At 51.6% G+C, this 20,064-nt stretch overlaps 2 protein-coding genes across 5 annotated transcripts in view; one reads left to right on the forward strand and one right to left on the reverse strand.

The window, feature by feature from the left end:
• The window catches only part of GAL3ST3 (galactose-3-O-sulfotransferase 3), a 10,678-nt gene extending 7,704 nt beyond the window's left edge, over positions 1–2,974 (reverse strand). The window contains exon 1 of one of the 3 annotated variants that reach the window (XM_005227106.4): positions 2,777–2,915. The gene's annotated coding sequence lies outside the window, so the exon portion shown is untranslated. 3 annotated transcript variants of the gene reach the window in all.
• A 2,938-nt stretch (positions 2,975–5,912) lies between these two features.
• Positions 5,913–19,520, forward strand: SF3B2 (splicing factor 3b subunit 2). 2 transcript variants are annotated; one of them, NM_001103271.2, is given in 22 exon segments: positions 5,913–6,066; positions 6,235–6,284; positions 6,574–6,651; positions 7,752–8,000; positions 8,214–8,264; positions 9,472–9,589; positions 9,895–9,995; positions 10,345–10,441; positions 10,595–10,686; positions 11,203–11,418; positions 11,530–11,667; positions 11,854–11,934; positions 12,119–12,346; positions 13,164–13,313; positions 13,959–14,048; positions 14,161–14,268; positions 15,020–15,127; positions 15,416–15,558; positions 15,651–15,752; positions 18,576–18,675; positions 18,780–18,965; positions 19,285–19,520. In NM_001103271.2, coding segments are annotated over 22 exon segments (2,691 nt in total). In that variant the 5' UTR covers positions 5,913–5,933; the 3' UTR covers positions 19,357–19,520.
• The last annotated feature ends 544 nt before the right edge of the window (positions 19,521–20,064 follow it).

The raw sequence follows: 20,064 nt of genomic DNA on the forward strand, positions 1-20,064 counted from the left end.
CTCTGATCCATGAGGGAAAAAAAGGAAGGACTTGAGATCCTGGAACCCTATCTGAATTCCATCCCCAGACACCTGAAACCCTGGCTGCCCCGTCGGCTGATGGCAGTGAGAGGCACCTGGCCAAGGAAGAGGGTGGCCACCTGGGAGTTGGGAGGGGAATACAGGGGGGTTCCTGCTCATTGCCCTACAGAGATTCTCCAGGGGAAGGTGGCCTCCATCCCAGCTGAGCAGCAGAAGCGAGAGGCTGGAGGAGGCCTGGTGTCTGGCCTGTCACCTGTCCCCGCATAAATGTGTTAGCTCAAGGGCACCCTGACCCTTGGCAGCTTCAGTGGAAAGTCAGCTTCAGTGGCAATGCCTGTCCCCCGGTGAGGGTGGGGGTCTCTGTCTCAGGGGCCTCCGTCTCCAGGTTCGGGTTTGGCTTCATCCTCACATGCACCCCTCTCCAAAGGGAAGAGGGAGCCTGGAACCTTCTGGGCATGTGCATGCGTGTGGAACTAGGACACCTCAGTCTCGGGAGGGTTGAAGTAATGTGAAAATTCTTTGACCATGACCTTCCCCTGGGCCTGGCTTCCCATCCTTCTCCTTTAGCGCCCCCTCCCCCTAATTAATCCTGGATTACACTAAAGCTTGTTGGGGTGTAAAGATGTCCTGGTTATGCCTTTCCCTTCTCTCCAGGCCCCTCACCTGGTTTCCTCCACCAGCCTGCAGACAGAGTTAATCCTCCCGGAGCCAAGAGATGTGAAGCACCCAGCCACAGAGGGCAACCAAGGGCACAGCAGAGAAAGCCTAAGATCCCCGTCTTTAAGGATTGCTGGGGCGGAGGAGGGCTGGCACTGCCCATGCGAGGCACGAGGGAGTCAGAGCTCTCTCAGGACACACACCTTCTCCCCTGTCACTTATCCTGCAGAGAGGACTTGGTGACCAGACAGGAATTTCTCACTGGGGCCACATGGAGGACCACCAATTCCTATCTTTGCTCAACTCACTGAAACCAGCCTTTTTTTTTTTGGCAATAGAAATTAAATGGTTCATTTACTAAAACAGTAGAAAACGGTGAAGAAACATACATTAAAGTACATACACTCAGGAGCTAAAATCCAAGATTACATACATTCTAAGATGCTGAAACCAGTCTATTTTTCAGAGACTCCAGGTTAGCCCAGGAGGTCAAGACTGGGGACAGCTACCGTGGGACTTTGCCCGGGAGATGCTTCAACCAGGCCATAGGGAGAAAGGTGATGGGGTGCTTGGTGGTGCCCTCCATCCCACTCCCTGCCATGGCCTAGCCCTGGGGAGCCAGCCAGTCTGCGGCCTACCGGGTACAGGGTATCATCCGCTTAAGAACTCCCTGGATGCCAGTCCTCCAAGGTAGGCAGCAGCTTCTGCATGTTCCCCGCCCATGACTGGAGGCTCGCTGCCTGCAGATACTGCCTGGTTTGTTTCTGAGCAGCCTCGGCTGTTTCAAAAGTTCTTTCTGGGACAGCTGGACTCAGCCTACTGCTGGTCGCGCCCTCCTCGGCTTGTCCCCTTCCACCTTCCACACTGGGAGTTGCTCATGCTGCCCTACTAGGCCACAGGAACCCTGTTTAAGTTTTTTCTCCATGACAGACCTTCAGGTATTTAAAAGCAGTAACCCTGTCTCCTCTGGTTGGGCACTCAGCCAGGCTAAACATTCCAGGTCCCGAGAGAGGGTGCTGGAGGAGGGTGCCCCCTCGCTTGGCAAGTTCACTCCGCGATGCCTGTTGTGGACACAGGGTCAGGCCTCCGGCACCCAGGAAGGGGGCCGCCTGGGGCTCTCGGTTTCCCTCGGTAACCCCTAGGTCAGTGGGGGTGGGTGGCAGCCTGCTGGGATCAGAACTGAGAGCAAGGGCCCTGGCTCCTGCCTCTCACATGCTTCAGACTTCTCCCAGCCTCCCCTGTGTCTTCTCCGATAAGAGTTTCCCTAAGTCGTGTCCCAGACAAGTCAGGGTGCCTGGGCTCGTGAGAAAATCAGTGCTAATTTTAGTCAGAACAATCTACCGCAGGCTGCCGCCCGGTTTTGCAAATTGCTTTCCTTTCTCCAGGGAACCAAAGAAGAAATGGCTTGGCTGGCCAAAGCTTTGAAAACTGGTCTGGATGCCCACCCACTCCCACACAAGCCCTCTGCTCGCTCCCTGGGGGCTCTAGGGCTGAGATGGATGCCCTTGGAGGAGGAGGGCGCCCTGACCCCCACCACCTGGACCTGACCCTTGGGTGACCTGGAGACTGCCTCTTTACTGAGGATGGCACCGCAGGTGAAGAGGGCAGTTGCCCCCTGCACTGAGGGGGAAGGGGCCAAGGGCAGAGAGGGCTGCACACTAGTGGCCCAGGAGATGAAATGTCTTTCCAGCTCCCTCTTTTCCTTCCTTTCTTCCCACCAGCCTTCGCCAGGTCTTCCCCGCCCCCCCCAGCCCCCTCTGCCTGTCATCCACGGCCACCTCCTCCCTGCCTCTGATTTCTCTTCATCCTCCTCTGTCCATCACTGTCCCCCACTCTCCCAGCCCCCACTCCCTCAATTGCATGCCAACCTCCCCAGGGATCGGGTCACTAAGATCTGGTCCCCAGTAAGGGATAGGCCAGCGTCGCGCTCTCACCCATTCCTCTCCTGCTCTGCCAGGGGCCAAGAGCCCCCCTCCCTCATGCTCTTCAGGCGCCGACCCCCAAGACACTCTCCCGCCCCAGCCGGCATCCCTCATTCAGGTCCGGTCCACCCCCGCCCCTCCAGCCCCAGGCTGGCCGCTGCAGTACTCACGCTGACCGGACTCTGCCGGGACCCGCGTGGAGGGGGGTCGCCGCTATCTCCCCAGACCTTGCGGCGAAATCCGCTGAGGGTCCGAGGGCGCTGGGGGCCCAGCGCGCAGAGTGCTGGTCGCTCGCTGGCCTCTCCGCGCTTGGATGGGATCAGGTGGCAGCGTCGGCCCAGCTCCACTGCTCTTGGCTCAGCCCGCTGCCCGCCCCCCATCGCACACCGGAGGCGGAGGCGGGGCGGGGGCGGGGGCCGGAGAGCAGGGGAGGGGGAGGGGCAGAGTGGGAAGAGGAGGGGGTCCCCCGCGGGACTCTCTTCCAGGGGCGTCTTCGAATACCGGCATCTTCCCTGGGCAGTCTGGCAGAGTCTGGACGCCAGGGTGGTCAGCTGCTTGCCCTCCCTCTACGGAAGGGGAAACTAAGGCCTGGAAGGTGTCTGGGCACTCCAGCCTTGCTGGGTGTTCTCGGGCCCCCACTGGTCACCCTTGGCAGGTCGGTCCTAGGGGAATTAGAGACACAGGTACATGCACAAGTCCCCACATGCTTTCCGTCCACCCCCTTCTCCTCTTTGCACCTCCCACAGAGAAATACCTTCCCGCCTGGGGTCTGGTTCCATCTGTCCTCACACCCCTGGGGATCCCTTCCCTTCCAATCTGCCGCTGACCCTCTCCTCCTCTGCACCAGGAGTCTGGATCCACTTATTCCCGGCCAGAGCTTTCGTGGACCCGGGACCCCTGCCTGGCATTTTGTGCTGGGAATCAGGGAACTCAAGTTCAACCTGGGGTGAACTTAAATTCTAGGGTTAAGAGGCAACTCCCTGGACCTGGTTGCTTCCAGCTATACTATAGGGAGCTGTTTGTGGAGCTGTTCTGAGGCTGCAGAGATGACCCATGTGAAGCCTCTGTGAGAACGGTCCTGACTTTTCTACTGCCTTCTTAGTCCTCTGCTCCAACCACCTGGAAGCTGAGTCCTCCCAGACACCCAGAGCCCCACATTGTGTTACATGGTTCTCACAAACCCCTGCTTTCTACTGCCATCTGGGCCTGGTGTGGCCAGAATCCTGGAGCTGAGGCAGCCACCCAAAGCTGGGGCTGGAAGGGGCTGGATTCCATCCTAGACCCACACAGATACATAGGTGTTGTGTGAGGGTCCTTACTAAGCAGGAGAAGGGAATGGGGAATCTCAGAGTCAAGAGAACTGCTTGTGATCCATTTGGTCCCTTGAGGATGTCAGTTTCTCTCTGCCCCTGTCTTCCCTTCTGCACAACTGGAAGAAGGTCATATCCTGCCCAGGTCCCAAGGCTGTTATCATCAAATGAACCCCCCCGTCTGCCCTGTCCCTTTCTAGCCCTGGTCACACTGCATCCTCACCCATCAGCCCTTAGTTTATCCTGCCTCAGAGACCCCCAAGTTCTTCCCTAGCACATACATATGCCTTGGGGCCTCTGGCCTCAGATGACCTGCCAGTGGCTCTCCAGTTACAGTAAGCAGAAAAACATTTCCTTTGTATCAGGAATGGTTCTGCCTGAGTGGGCTGACAAGCTGGAGGGCTGGGGGGCACTGCTGTTCTTTCTTCTGTCCTTTCTGGGTTTGGCATCTCCTCTGGGAGTGTCAGGAGACTGGGATGATGGTAGTGATGAAAAGGGGGAGGGTTTAGGTTTGGGCAGGAGCAAAGAGAATTTCCTAGCCAGGGTTAGGTTGCAAGCAACCTTCCTGGCCCAGTCCATTGTCTATCCTAAACCTCACCTTCCCTACACCTGACATCTCATTCTTTTTTCCCTCCTCCCAGCTACTCCTCTGTTGGGGGTGATTCGTGAAATAGAGCATGCTAGAGAGAAGATATGAGGGATGTGGGTGTGGAGGGCGGGGAGAGGGAATAGAGACCATTTTGAGTTGCCCAGCTCTCTCATCCAACACACATACATGCAACTGGCTGAGACCTGGCTGTCGGTGAGACAGCAGCACTACGATGGGAGCGGGATCTCAGAGCTGGAGGCAGAGGTGGGAAGATGAACTGAACTGACTTTTCAGGACAGGGAGAAGCAGAAGGTGGGCAAGCAAGGGGCACCTGCCCATCCCTCCCTCAGGGCACAGGCCGCTGGTGGGGTAGGAGAGCACCAGACAGGGTCCGCTGCGCCAGTAGGCTGGTGGGGATGAGGGAAGAAAAGGTCCTGAGTTTATTTTCTCTTTCTTTTTTGGTCTTGCGGTGCGGCTTGTGGGATCTTAGTTACGGGACCACGGATGGAACCCGGGTTTCCGCAGTGAAAGCACTGAGTCCGACCCACTGGACCTTATTTTCAAGACTAAAAAGGATCCAAATCTTGTCGCTTAAGACTGCTTTTTTTTTTTCTTTCAGTAATAATTTATTGAGCACTTCTAATGCCAGGTACTGTGAGACAGTAAAAACTCATGTCTTGGGAGTTTTAAGTGCAGAGAAGGGGCAAGAAAGATTTCAAAACAAACGGTGTAGGTTTGGCCGCTCCAGGACAGGAAAGGCGGGAGACAGCTTAACGTAGATGACATCTGAGCCGGCCAGGAAGGTGGAAAAAGGGGCTTTAGTGTGGCCCTTCCCCCAGGTCGGCAGCTGGATCTCAGCCCGGAGGGCCGGCTTCGCTCCCGTCTCCGATCTCCTTTCAGCTCATTCATCCATGCCTGGGCCAGGGGTGGGCGGGCAGACAATCAGACACTGTTTTATCACAGGCATCGGCGGCAAACTCCCGCTTGGCGCCCACAGCGCGCGACCGCCGGGGGAACGAGTCCCTGGAGAACGTAAGCGTCTGGGCCTCTCAAGTCCAACCAGGGAGTAGCGCCGCAAGGCGGGAGGTCTGCGCTGAGGCCAGTGAGATGCAGAAAGCACGCCCTTCGGGCAGGACCTGCTTTCCCCACAGCCCCGCCCCGGCTCTGGCCTCCAGTGTTCCCCGCGTCGCCGCCGGCCGCGGTTCTCCCGGATTTGGATCCGCAGAGACCGTTACCTGGGCACTACAACTCCCAGAAGGCTTCGCGACCAGGCGGCCTAAGGAGCATTGGAGAACGGCAGGGGGTGGGCCCTAATGGGAACTGCCTGGCAACCCTCGAGCGGACGTGGCGTATGGCCCTACCGGAAGTTCCGGGAAGTGGGCCCGGAGGCTGGTCGGAGCTTCCGGGTTGGTCGCGCGCCTTCCTGCGGCTAAGATGGCGGCCGAGCATCCCGAGCCTCCTAAGGGAGAGTTGCAGCTCCCGCCGCCGCCGCCTCCTGGGCACTATGGTGCCTGGGCTGCCCAGGAGCTTCAGGCCAAATTAGCAGAGATCGGAGCTCCCATCCAGGGTGAGGAGGATGGGAAGTCAAGGGCCGGAAAGTTCAGGCCTGCGGGGAAGCGGAGCTGGTTACCCCGGAGACCCGGGGGCGGGGGTTGGAGGCTGGCCGCGGTGGCCTGACTTGGGCAGGCTGGCCTGCTCGGCCTGACCTACCCCGTTGATCCTGTGCTTTGCTTAGCAGGGAGTCGCGAGGAGCTCGTGGAGCGATTGCAGACTTACACTCGCCAAGTAAGTGTTGGTAGTGGGACATGAGGATAGGCCGAGCCTTTGCAGGAGGCATTAATGACCCGTTACAACTCGGTCTTCGTTGTTTACGAATCTCGGTACAGCAAGTGGGGTCTTGGCTGCTTCTTGTCTGCTGTGTTGTAATTGCTTTTATATATATCGTTTCTCCCCAGAGCCCATTCCGAGCTCTGACAGACAGTCACTGGGTAAATTCTGTTGAATAGACGAGAGCGAACGCTGTTTCATGCAACAGCTCCTTTTAGACTGCCCTAGAGTCTTTTCTTTTTCACAGACTGGCATCGTCCTGAATCGTCCCGTTCTGAGAGGTGAAGATGGGGACAAAGCTGCTCCTCCTCCTATGTCAGCACAGGTAAGGAGACGGTCTAACTTGATAAGATTCTTTTCTACTCAGAGTAGCCCCTCCTCTGAGCGTACAGGGGATGCACCTAGCCCTTTGGGCAGGGAGGTACACTGATGAAAGAACTGGGAACTTTTCAGTTCTTCCTTCGTCCAGATTCTTACTTCCTTTCTCAGTGTCAGCTCCAAATTTCATGTGTCATTTAAGATTCAGCTTAAATATCTGGAAACCTGACATAATCCTCCCCCAGCTGGAAGTAATCACTCTCTTCTCTGCCCTCCCTGTGCAGAGTTCCCATGTTATTCAGTGAGAAATTAGGGCTTACTCTCTGATTTAATTTCATACCGTCTATATTTAATCAGTCATTGGGGCACACTGGGTCTTATTTATTCAAATTCTCTCAATTTCCATGTCTTTTCTGATCCAGGATTTGATTGTTTTTCTGTAGAGCAGTGGCCCTGACTTGGGGTCCCGGGACTTACTTCTATGTGTGGCATAAGAAGGTTTTTATTTTCTGAGGGGACGAGGAGTTTTTAGAAGGCCTTTAGAGGTGTCCCTGAGTCTCCTGAAATTGTATGTGAAGTCTGTGTTCATGATGTTTTTCTGGGGCAGAGTTGATAGCTTTCATCAGTTGGTGCCGCAAAGTTAAAATGCTCTTCTTTCGGTACTGCTGTAGAGTGTTCTTTTCTTTCTTCCTTTGTGTCTGTGGCTGCACTGGGCCTTCACTGCTGCATGCAGGCCCTTCCAGTTGAAGTGAGGACAGGACAGCTGTCTAGTCGTGGTGTGTGGCCATCCCTTCGCAGTGGCCTCTTGTTCCAGAGCACGGGCTCCAGGGTATGCGGGTTTCAGCAGCTGCAGCACACGTGGCACATGGGCTTAGTTGCCCCGCAGCACGTGGAATCTTCCTAGAGCAGGGCTCAAACCCATGTGCCCTGCATTGAGCGGATTCTTAACCACTGGACCTTCAGGGAAGCCCATAGTATTTTCTTGAATGCAAGAATTGTGCATCATTTGACTTTGAATCCCAGTACCAGGCTTATGTGAGTTCCCCAGCAAATGCTTGCCATTATATAAATGCTTCGTAGTTAATGGTCTTATTTTTTACCCCACAGCTCTCGGGGATTCCCATGCCGCCCCCACCCATGGGTCTCCCTCCTCTACAACCCCCTCCACCACCCCCACCACCCCCACCTGGCCTTGGCCTTGGCTTTCCTATGGCAGTTGGACCCCGCCCGCCAAACCTGGGGCCGCCTCCTCCTCTGCGGGTGGGCGAGCCCGTGGCGCTGTCTGAGGAAGAGCGGCTGAAGCTGGCGCAGCAGCAGGCGGCATTGCTGATGCAGCAGGAGGAGCGTGCCAAGCAGGTAGGGCAGGTGGCAGCCTGAGCCTGGGTCCCACCAGGGTCCTGAAAGGGGAGTAGGGCCTCTGGGGGAGCTGGATCCTGGGGCCACAGCTTCTGGGAAGGTCTGGACCGAAGTCTTTGGGGCCTCAGCTGGAAGAGCAGACCAGGAAGCAGAGTTGTGGCAGACTGGCCAGTGGGGTGTTGGTACTGGTATGAGCTTATTTTCTTTTTTAAGCAGGGAGATCATTCACTGAAGGAACACGAGCTTTTGGAGCAGCAGAAGCGGGTAATGCCTCCCTCATCCTAACCTTTGACCCCCATGGTCTAATCCATCATCTGTCACTCCTAGTGCTGACTGTCTAAAATTAGCAGTACCATTCAGGTTTCCCATGGAGATCACCTCACCCTCATCTAAGTTCCAGTATCTCCCAAATAATTCTTTCATGTAGCCAAGGAATTGGTAATCTGTGGACTATAGCCTGTTTTTGTATGGCCTGTGATGTAAGGATGGTTTTTATATATTTGAAGGATTGTTTTGGGGAGATGGGGGAAAGGAATTTACAACAGTGTACAAATAACCCAGAAAGCCTAAAATATTTAGTGACTGGCCCATTACAGAAGAAATTTCCTGACCCCTACTGGGCTTCCCCGATGGCTCAGTGGGTAAAAGAGTCTGCCTGCAGGAGACACAGGAGATGTGGGTTTGATCCCTGGGTCGGGAAGATCCCCTGGAGAAGGAAATGGCAACCCACTTCAGTATTCGTGCTTGAAAAATCCCATGGACCAGAGGAGCCTGGCAGGCTATAGCCCATGGAGTTGCAGAATCAGACATGACTGAGCAACTAGGCACTCGTGCATGCACGACCCCTACTAGTCTTACATGATATCATTTTAGGTACATTGGAGAGAGGATTCTGGGCTAATTTAGTCATTTGTATCAGATTTAGTTCAAATGTGTATTTAGTTAGGGAATGATGCATAAGATCCTCAGTTACTGAGATGCATTGTGTTAGCTGTCACTCACTAGGTTATTCAGGAGTATTAGGAGATAAACATTGACAGGAACAAACATGGAGATATTTACAGAGTGTTGTCTTTGCCCAGATTGTGGTAGATCTTGAGGGGTCAGTACAAGAAAATAATTTATTGTTCTTAGAAATAACTTTATCTTTTGGGAAGAAAAATCTTGTTAAAAAAATAGGCAGTGTTTACTAAATATTAAAAAAAAAAGTCATTAGGAACCAGTGTTTTCTTTGGGTTTTTCTTGGTGTCATTTCCAAGAGTTTTCTTTTGTTTTGAGAGGGCTCCTTCATTTAGATCAAGAGTGTGGAAGCATGGGGGTGGCAAGGGTATCAGAGTGCTGGTGGTACCTGATTAATCTGTGCTGGTACCTGAATAATCTGTTAACCTGGCTGAAAGGCTGCATTTGCTGGGGGCTGCCTGCCCAGTGGATTTCCAGAGCTGTGTCCCCAGCTCCTACTTCCCTCTCGTAGGCAGCTGTGTTACTGGAGCAGGAACGACAGCAGGAGATTGCCAAGATGGGCACCCCTGTCCCTCGGCCCCCACAAGACATGGGCCAGATTGGTGTTCGCACTCCTCTGGGTCCTCGAGGTAAGAGCCTAAAAATGGAAGGGAAGGGCAAGGAAGGTGATGGAATTTTTAAACTTAAGTATATATCACAAAAAAGTGCACATAGTGTAAGTGCACAGTTCAGTGAATTTTCACAAACTGAGCACACCTGTACTGCTAGCACTTGGTCCAAGAAACAAGATTATTAGCACCCCAGAAGTCCTCCTTGCCTTCTAGCCCCTTCTCCCCTCCCAAGAGTAACCATTACCCTGGCTCTGAAGCAAGGAAGTAAGTTTTAAAATGTGTGACTTACTCTTCTGACATTAGATGTTTTTTCCCCCCCTCAGTGGCTGCTCCAGTGGGCCCCACTCCCACTGTTCTGCCTATGGGGGCCCCCGTTCCTCGGCCTCGTGGTCCCCCACCGCCCCCTGGAGATGAAAACAGAGAGGTGAGATTGCAGGGTTCTTCCTGGGAACAGGAGAGTGTTTTAGAAGGGGACTGTTTCTGGATTTTTAGAGAAGGACTCGAGAGAAGATGGGAGAACTTCTGGGGGTGGGGTTGGTTGGTGGAGGGGATCCATGTTTACTTAAAACACAGGTAGGGCAGGAAGTCGGTCGGGTCTGGCAGACATTTCTAGGGTGGGATTCTGGGGTTCGATGCTAAGGTGTAGTTGAATCCACTTGGTGTCCACTGTTGAAGTTCCCAATGCCTGGCCAGCAGCCTTTCAAGTCCAAGAAGTAGAAGTCGAGAAAAAAGGGCCCTATGATCACCCCCTCTTCCTGGCTTGTATCTGGCAGATGGATGACCCCTCTGTGGGCCCCAAGATTCCCCAGGCTTTGGAAAAAATCCTCCAGCTGAAGGAGAGCCGCCAGGAAGAGATGAACTCTCAGCAGGGTGAGTCCTAAGGGCTACAAGGACAGAGCCTGCAGAGCTGGGGCTGAGTCTGCCTTCCGCCTCCCTCCCCCGAGGAGGATTCAAGAGAGAAACTGGCTCTGGGGACAGAGGGGTTACCGTGAAGAGATTGATGGCCATCTTCCTCCCTTACAGAGGAAGAGGAAATGGAAACAGACACTCGCTCGTCCCTGGGCCACTCAGCATCAGAGACTGAGGAGGACACGATGTCTGTATCCAAGAAGGAGGTATGGGGGGAGCTGGATCTGGAAGGGATGTTGGAGAGAGGGTTTGGCCACTAAAAGAATCCTGTCCCAGATCTTCAATAGTTAGTAGCTGCTGGGACTTCTCGTGATCCAGCAGTTAAGACTGCGCTTCCACTGCAGAAGGCATGGTTTGCTCCCTGGTTGGGAAACTGAGATTCCACATGCTGTACAGTGAGGCCAAAAAATAGTAGCTGCTGTCTCATGCCAGTTCCTTGTCCAGAGCACCTTACAGATATATATTTTTTTATTCAATTGGCCTAAATCATTTGAGTTCTGAGCGTGATGCATGCCTCCATTTTAGAACTGAAATAGTTGAGGTTTAGAGAGGTGCAGTACTTTACTCAGAGACACACAGTTTGAGAGGGGCTGAACTTCGTGGTCTGACTTCAAGGCCTCTCTTTGCAGTTGCTTGGGGAAAATTGGGTGAGGTGATTAGGGGTTGGGAGGCAGGCATGGTCTTCGAATCTCTGACCTAGTTGGTTTACCGTGTTTCGGCAGAAAAATCGGAAGCGTCGGAACCGAAAGAAGAAGAAAAAGCCCCAGCGGGCGCGGGCGGCGTCCTCTGAGAGCTCTGGGGACCGAGACAAAGAGTCCGGCCGCTCTCGGGGCTCGGAATCCCCAGCGGCCGATGTGGAAATTGAGTACGTGACTGAAGAGCCTGAGATTTATGAGCCCAACTTCATCTTCTTCAAGAGGATTTTTGAGGCTTTCAAGGTACAAGGAGCAGTGCACTCGGAAGGGGCACTGCTGAGCCGAGGCAAGGTGAGGGGGTGTCTTTTTCAGAACCAGCTTCAGCTGGGGTTCCAAGCTGTCTTGTCTCCTCAGCTCACTGATGACGTGAAGAAAGAGAAGGAGAAGGAGCCAGAGAAACTTGACAAAATGGAGAACTCTGCGGTGCCCAAGAAGAAGGGCTTTGAGGAGGAGCACAAGGACAGTGACGATGACAGCAGCGATGACGAACAGGTAAGGCCACGCCCCCTGTCGGGGGAACAAGGGCTCTGGGGGCGAGTGGCCACGATGCATCCTGCAAGGGACCGTGGTGACCTCTTGCAGGGGAGAAGCCCTTTGGTAGCTTAAGTTTCAGGGTAAGCTGGGAGGTCTCATATCACCTAAGAGTCCCGCTCACAAGAGAGGATTGTTCTGCTCTAGGAAAAGAAGCCGGAAGCCCCCAAACTGTCCAAGAAGAAGCTGCGCCGAATGAACCGCTTCACCGTGGCTGAGCTCAAGCAGGTGAGGGCTGAGAGGCTGAGGCGCTTCTGTGGGCCCTGGAGCCCAGGAGCTCTGGGAACCTCCAGGGTGTGGGGAGGAGGGCTTTGAAGGAGGCCCAGGATGGGCCCTCTAGAGGAAGGGAAGGCAGGGCAGCTTTAGGTCTGAGAAGCTCGGACTCTGCAGAGGGATGCTGCTGTATTTCCAGCTCGTGGCTCGGCCCGACGTTGTCGAGATGCACGATGTGACCGCGCAGGACCCCAAGCTCTTGGTTCACCTCAAGGCCACACGGAATTCCGTGCCTGTGCCACGCCACTGGTGTTTCAAGCGCAAGTACCTACAGGGCAAACGAGGCATTGAGAAGCCCCCCTTTGAGCTGCCTGACTTCATCAAACGCACAGGCATCCAGGAGATGCGGGAGGCCCTGCAGGAGAAGGTGAGGGCCTGGCTGGCGCTCAGAGCTGCACTCCTTAGCTGCCATCTGCTTCAGAATTGTATCTGGCTCCCAAACCCCCCTCCACGTTAACTGTCTGATCGTTGATCCTTTAGTTTAGACGTCAGCACTGCATAGGACACAAGAGGGCTGGGAAGACAGGAGGGGAAGGACAGCTCCTGAAAGTCAGACCTCACCTCTCTGCTCAGCTGGCTCCCTGCCCCCGCTGAGACTGCTGGTTCCTTGCGGCTCTGTTTGCCCCTTTGTCTCCCTGTCCTCCTGCCTGCCTGCACTTTGCAAGCTCTGAGCCACACACCGTGACTCCTTCTGCAGGTTGCTTTTGGCTGTTTATAGCTCTCTGCCTGCTGTGTGAACTGATGCCCTTGAGGCTAGAAATATATGCTGATTGTTTAACTTCCTAAATTCAAACATTTTGATTAAATACTCTGGTTAGGTCATTAGAGTATTTTTGTGTGTAGTGCGCAGATTCAGGAGGTACCAAAGTACATGGTGCAAAGCCTGCCTCCGAGGTAGACTCTTGTCACCTACTTTTCTGCAGAGGCAACTGATGAGGTCAGTCTATTGATCAGATGGCTTTCAAATATTTAACATACATAGCTGAGGGTGATTTCATATGTTACATCTGTTTTGTTCAATGTGGATCACATTTTGAGGGACTTGAACAGGAAGGATTTTGGTGGCTTCTGTGATGAGATAAATGAGGTTTCCCTCTGTCTCTTTTGGGAGTAGGGATTTGGGCCTGCCAAGAGTCGAACTTGCTGCATACCTTTTATGGTGTGTCTTCTGGCATTCTCCACAGGAAGAACAGAAAACTATGAAGTCAAAAATGCGAGAGAAGGTTCGGCCCAAGATGGGGAAGATCGACATTGACTACCAGAAACTGCACGATGCCTTCTTCAAGTGGCAGACCAAGCCAAAGCTGACCATCCATGGGGACCTGTACTATGAGGTTCGGGAGGGGGCAGGGAGGCAACATTGGGCCTTTGGTCATGGCTGTGTCACTCTGGGTCAGAAGGGCTCTGGAAGCAGGTATGGTGCCCCCTCCCCCCAGCCTTTGCATTGTCCATCAACTCCCTTTGGATGGGATGGAATTGGAATAAGGTGGTCCTCTGAAGGGGATATGCAGATCGTGTTTTTGAGGTGATCGTTGTTGATGGTGGGTGATTTGGGAATAGAGGGGCCAAGGGCGGGTGCTTTTTAGATACACTTTGTATTGGGATAGGGAAAATTTTTTTTCTTTTTGAGCTTTAACATATTCATCGCCATGGTATCTTGGAAGTTTTGAGGTGGAAGGACCTTGGATCTTCTCAAATGCCTTCATTTAGCAGATGAGAAAGCCAGTCCTTGAACTTGGCCATGTTCTCATAGTGGGTTAATGACTGCGCTGGGAGTCTTGCCTTTCCCCCTCCTTCCTGGCCTTTATTCCTTTCTCTACTGTAGCCAGGGAAAGAACTGATGAGAGTCAGAGTGGGAATGGCAGCCCCCACCGGGACTCTGTGGATTGGGACTTCTCTTTGTTCTCATGTCCTCTTGCAATTGACCTCCCCGCATGTGTCTGGAGTCCACAGTACCGCATGCTTGGCTTTTTCCTCAGGGGAAGGAGTTTGAGACTCGGCTGAAGGAGAAGAAGCCAGGAGATCTGTCTGATGAGCTGAGGATTTCCTTGGGGATGCCAGTAGGACCAGTGAGTGCCAGTTATCCGACTGGGAAAGAAGAGAAGGGGCTACTAATTGAGGCGGGAGGGAGACAAAAGGATATGGTTGGCCAGATGGTATCCTGTGCTCTTTCTTCTGCAGAATGCCCACAAGGTCCCTCCCCCGTGGCTGATTGCCATGCAGCGATATGGACCGCCCCCATCGTATCCCAACCTGAAAATCCCTGGGCTGAACTCGCCTATCCCTGAGGTGAATCCTGTCCTTGCTTTCGTTCTTAGCTGGCTCTACATTTTCACTAGAGGGTGACTTTTTTCTTCTTTCTCATTCTATAATGTGTGTTTTTTTTTTAAAGGAGTAATTTTTTTTTAAACCCTGAGATATTTGTCATAAAATGCATAAAATGTCCGATCAGAATTGATAAGTACAAAGAAGAAAACATACCATCCACATTTCACCAATTAAATTTAATATCTGGTGAATGTGTTACCAGATATCTCTGATATACACATGGATAGACAGACAAAATTTTATCTCAAGAATGGTGTTAAACTTACCGTTATTTTAAAATAATAAAACAGTAAATAGGAAGAAAAATGAACAGAGTCATTAAAGTGAAGACAAAAGAAGTAATTGTTCAACTTCAAATAGAATTTTCTGTTCCTTAACAGAAACAGATTCTAAAAGCTTGCCGAAGTTAGGAAAAATCAGTAAGAAGTTGGAGCCATGTGAAGTACCTGTTTTCAGTTTCAGAGAGTATGACTACAAAGGCTGAAATTATTAGCATTTTTTCTGCTTCCCACCTCCCATCCTGTTACCTTCCAATTTTTGTTGTTTGCTAATTTTGCTTTGTAATGCTTTAAAACATTTGATTTTTCTCTGCAGTTATAATCTCCAGAGTTCCCAAATGTTAATTCTGTACTTTGGAGCATGACTTTTCTCTCGGGCATCAGTGTTTCTTGGAGCCCAGGCATGGAAGTGATTTGCATTTCCTGTCTTGCAGAGCTGTTCCTTTGGGTACCATGCTGGTGGCTGGGGCAAACCCCCAGTAGATGAGACCGGGAAACCCCTCTACGGGGATGTGTTTGGAACCAATGCTGCTGAATTCCAGGTATGGGCCATGACCAGCAATCTTGGTCTTACTTTAGGTCATGAAGTTCAGAGATAGTTGATTTCTAGCTTCATTATCAGAGAGCTGTGTGTTCTGAAGTTTCAAAGTCTGAGAAAGGGGCATACGTTTCCCTGAGACATAACTCAAGCTCTCCACTAGACTAGGCGCTCTCTCTGGGTAGGGATTATTATCTGTCTGTTTACTCTTAAATCTCTCCCTTTTATAGCCACTTGACACAGGATACATGTATAGTAAGCATTCGTTGAATGAATGAGTGGTGTTTTTCAGACCAAGACTGAGGAAGAAGAGATTGATCGGACCCCTTGGGGGGAGCTAGAGCCATCTGATGAAGAATCTTCAGAAGAAGAGGAAGAGGAGGAAAGTGATGAAGATAAGCCAGATGAGACTGGCTTCATTACCCCTGCAGACAGGTGGGGGAAGCAGGAGAGTCTGCCTCTTCGCAGTGGTCTGTTTGTGTGTGGGGACCTTGTCTCTACTCCAGAGCTTGTATCTCTCTCCACAGTGGCCTCATCACTCCTGGAGGGTTCTCGTCAGTGCCAGCTGGAATGGAGACCCCCGAACTCATTGAATTGAGGAAAAAGAAGATTGAGGAGGCGATGGACGGGTGAGGGTGCCAGGCAGGGCTGAGAGGGGAGGGTTTTCTAGGTAGACGGGCTGACTTGTTCCTCCTGCCTCCCATGTCCACACCCCCCCATGCACTAGCCTTTTACCTTTTTTTTTTTTTTAACAATTATTGAACCCCAGCTCTGTGCCAGGTACTGCTCTAGGCACAGGGGCATCAGCAGTTGAAAAAAAAAGTCAGGTGAGGTAAACAGGTTGTTAGAGAACAAGACAGTTTCAGATGTGGGTCGGACATGTAGTGGAAGGAGGCTGAATAATGGGGTGTAGAGGGCGTTGGGTGGTAGGGGAGCCTTTGGGAAGGCCCACGGAGGAGGAGGTATTTGGGCTGAGAGCTGGGGCAGAAGGAATTGCAGGAGCAAATGGAAGAACAATGGAGACGTTCAAATGTTCAAATAATGTACAATTCTTATGATGGAAATTTCAATTGAGATAATTGACCATTTAAACAAAAATAATAACCATGCAGTAGCCTTCCTTTTTGCAAGCTACAGGGTTCTAGGCTGGCAGTATTTCCTTCTTTGATTGCTTTAAAGGTGCTGCTCTGAGTGCCGTCTTTCTGGCCTGTCCTGCCGGGAGCTCTGTCTTCACCTTCCGTTGGCCCTCTGTGCGTTTGTCATTTTCCTCTGGCTGCTTTCAGGATTCTCTCTTTATCGCTGTTTTGAACAGTATGACGTGCGTTAGTTTTCTTTGGGTTTGTTTCTTCCTTTTAATGGTTTGATAGTTTCTTTTCTTATTTTCTTTTCCGTTTTCTTTTTGGCCTTGCCTCGAGGTTTGGGGAATTTGATCCCTAACCAGGCATTGAACCTGAGCCCTGGGCCCCAGAAAGCAGAGAGTCCTCACCACTAGACCACCAAGGAATTCCTGTCTTTGGATTTCTTTACTTGGGGCTTGTTACACATCTTAAATCTGTGCTGTTATAGTTTTTATTAATTTTGGAAAAATTCTGGCCGTTATTTCTCTATTTTTTCTGTTTCTTTCTCTTTCTCCTCTCCTTTGGGAACTCCAATTATACATCTACTAGATTTCTTGAAGTTGTCCTTGCTGCTCACTAATGACTCTGTTTATTTAAAATTTTTCTCATTTCTTTTTGTATTTCATTTTAGAGATTTTTCTATTCCTGTGTCTTCAAGTTGGCTAGTATTTTTTCCTATTTCTAATCTGACATTAATCCCGTCCAGTGTAGTTTTCATCTCTAGCAGTGTGATTTGGGTCTTTTTATACCTCCTGTGTCTTTTCTTTGACTTTTGAACATATGGAATCCAGTTATGCTAATATGTGAAAAACATTTATCTACTCAGCTGCGCCAGCTCTTAGTTGTGGCACATGAGATTTTCATTGGGGCATGTGGATCTTTAGTTGTGGTATGCAGATTCTTAGATGCGGGTATGTGGGAGCTAGTTCCTTGACCAGGGTGGAACTGGGCCTCCTGCCTTGGGAAGGCGGAGTCTTAGCCACTGGACCACCAGGGAAGCGCCGTGTTGTTATAACATTTTAAGGTACTGGCTTGCTGTCGCTAACATCTGTGCCAGTTCTGGGTTGGTTTAAATGAACTGATTGTTTTCCTTGGTAAGAACTGTATTTTCATGCCTCTTTGTCTATTTGGTAATTTTTTACTGAGGTTGTGAAATGTACCTTGTCAGGTTAAGGTTCCTATAAATCTTCAGTTTTGTGCAGGGTTACTACAGTTAAGGTGCTTGGAAACAGTTAGATCCTTTCAGGTCCTGCTCTTAGGTTCCTTAGGCAGGACTGAAGCAGTGCTCAGTCCTCCACTGCTGAGGCACGAGGCCCTGTACTGTGCGCTGTATCCTGTTGACCAGGCCCTGCTCCCAGACCTGAGGGAAGAGCAGGCATGTGTGTAACTCCCGGGGCCTTCCGGTGGTTCTTCTCTGGCCTTGGTACTTTCCTCCCACACAGTCCTCACCTGAGAACTGAGGTCTGGAGGGGGTTCTCTGCAGGTCTCTTGAGTTCTCGAGTCTCTGCTTTTTCTTTTTAGGTCCTCTGTCCTGTGATCTCTAGTCTCCTTGGTTTCTCTGAATCTCCAGCTTCACCCCTTCAACTCCTGGAGTCCTCGGGGCTCTACAAGGAGCTTCCCCTCCTTGTTCTGTAGCCTGGAGACTCTCAGTGCAGTAGGAACCACCTCACTTGTTTCCTGTCTCTCAGGAATCTCCTTTGTTGCTCATGTCCAGTGACTTGAAAACCACTGTTTCATGTATTTTATCCAGTTTTTGATTGTTAGGTGGGAGGGTAAATCTGGTCCCTATTACTCCTTGTCCAGAAGCAGAAGTCTCAAGTTTTGTATATTCAAGGAAGAAAAAGAAAGGGTACTGGGGCTAGGACCTAATGAGCAGGGATTAAATAAGGGGCTAGATTATGAAACTTTTAGGTCACGGGGATGAGTTTGGGTTTATTCAAATAATGATTAGGAGCCGCAGAGGATTTTGGGCAGAGGAGTGACAGGATCTGAAATCTCTGTTTATGGCTGGCTGCTTAGTGAGGATGGATTTTCACCTCTTCCGGGGAGGGGATGGGGAAGAAGTCATGGTCTGGGTTGATACTGGTATATTTGCTCTTTGTTTTTCGAGTAAAATTCTTGAAATAGGTGACACTTTTTCATCTCATGGATCTCCATGATCTGTAGAGGCAGCTCAGACATTATTTTTCCCCTGGGTGTCTTGGAATCTCTCGGGGGAGCTCAGTGGAGCTCAGTGGGGGCGTTGCCCTTGTTCCTTTTGTTGTCCCTTCTGGAGACCCTTTCGTCCTTTCTTTTTGAGGTTGACCCCCTTGTTTGCCTCCTTGTCCTTCACAGAAGTGAGACGCCTCAGCTGTTCACTGTGTTGCCAGAGAAGAGAACGGCCACTGTAGGGGGCGCCATGATGGGCTCAACCCACATCTATGACATGTCCACTGTGAGCACTTGGAGGACACTGCCTCAGGGGGCTGGGAACGTGGGCAGGAGCTCCAGCTTCCTAGCCTCGCTCTGGAGAAGACAGTGCTCTGATTTCTTTTTCAGGTTATGAGTCGGAAGGGCCCTGCGCCCGAGCTGCAGGGTGTGGAAGTGGCCCTGGCACCCGAAGAGTTGGAGCTAGATCCCATGGCCATGACCCAGAAGTATGAGGAGCACGTGCGGGAGCAGCAGGCACAAGTGGAGAAAGAAGACTTTAGTGACATGGTGGCTGAGCATGCTGCCAAGCAGAAGGTAGGCGCTCACACAGGACCAGGGCTGCCTTTCCCCTTGGGGTGGTGTCCTCTAGTGGTGAGAGGAAGGGAGGACGCAGTGCCTGCTGCCCTGAGCTTCCTGGGTGCTGGGAACCTTTGGAATCCTCTGGTGGGCTGCCCTCTTTAAGGTCGATGAAGCTGAGACACAGGGAGGGGAAGGAACTCGTCTCAGTCTGAGGGTTCCAGTTTCTAGACTTTTCCCACAGATGTATGTAGCCACATCAGGCTGCCCACCCTTGTTTTGGGGAATCAGCGGGTTGTTTAACCTGTTGTGACCTGTTTTTCTCTCTCTCCTACAGCAAAAGAAACGGAAAGCTCAGCCCCAGGACAGCCGTGGTGGCAGCAAGAAATATAAAGAGTTCAAATTTTAGGCCCCTGTCTTACACCTGGCCTTCTTTAAAGCCCTTTGCCTGGACATCTGGGCTGCTTCACACTTGGGCCCGAAGAACCAGCTCTCCTGCTATTCCCAAGGCCTTGTCGTTTTCAGGTTCTTATTTTAGACCTGTTTTGTAAATAAAGCTGTTTCCCAAGGAAAGAGATGAATATGTAACACTCCTGATCCTCCCTCTTTTAGTCCCCTTCCGCAAAAGGATGAAAACAGCCATTTTCTGTGGCCTAAAGTGGTCCAGTGTCTGGGGGTGGGCACCTGGAGCAGATGTTACAGTTGAGACTGGTGATGAAGCTAAAGCCACTCTGAGACTTTTTTTTTTTAAACCACTGCCCGCTTTTGTAGGAAGGCTCTGGAGGAAGGACCTCCACGTCTGGTTTGACCTTACTAGTGTGTCCTTGGGGACTAAAAATAGCCAGCTTAGTGCCCAGCTGGGCTGAGGAAGTGCAGTGGGCTTGGGAAGTAGGCCAGGTCAGGCCTTTTAACAGACCTTGTGGCCAAGAGTCCAGGTCCTCACCTGGGAGAGAACGCAGCTCAAAACCTCTAGATTGTCCTGAGTCCATATGAGCCCCTGGGTGGTTTCATCAGCCATCTCTAGGTTTTGCAGGTGGGGGCGTGGTTGGGGGCTGCTTTCCTAGGCTGTAGTCCCCTGTGTCCCTGGAAGTCTTTCCGACAGGCAGGACTGGGTGGA

Source organism: Bos taurus, chromosome 29, assembly GCF_002263795.3.
Source record: "Bos taurus isolate L1 Dominette 01449 registration number 42190680 breed Hereford chromosome 29, ARS-UCD2.0, whole genome shotgun sequence".
Lineage (NCBI taxonomy): Eukaryota > Metazoa > Chordata > Mammalia > Artiodactyla > Bovidae > Bos > Bos taurus.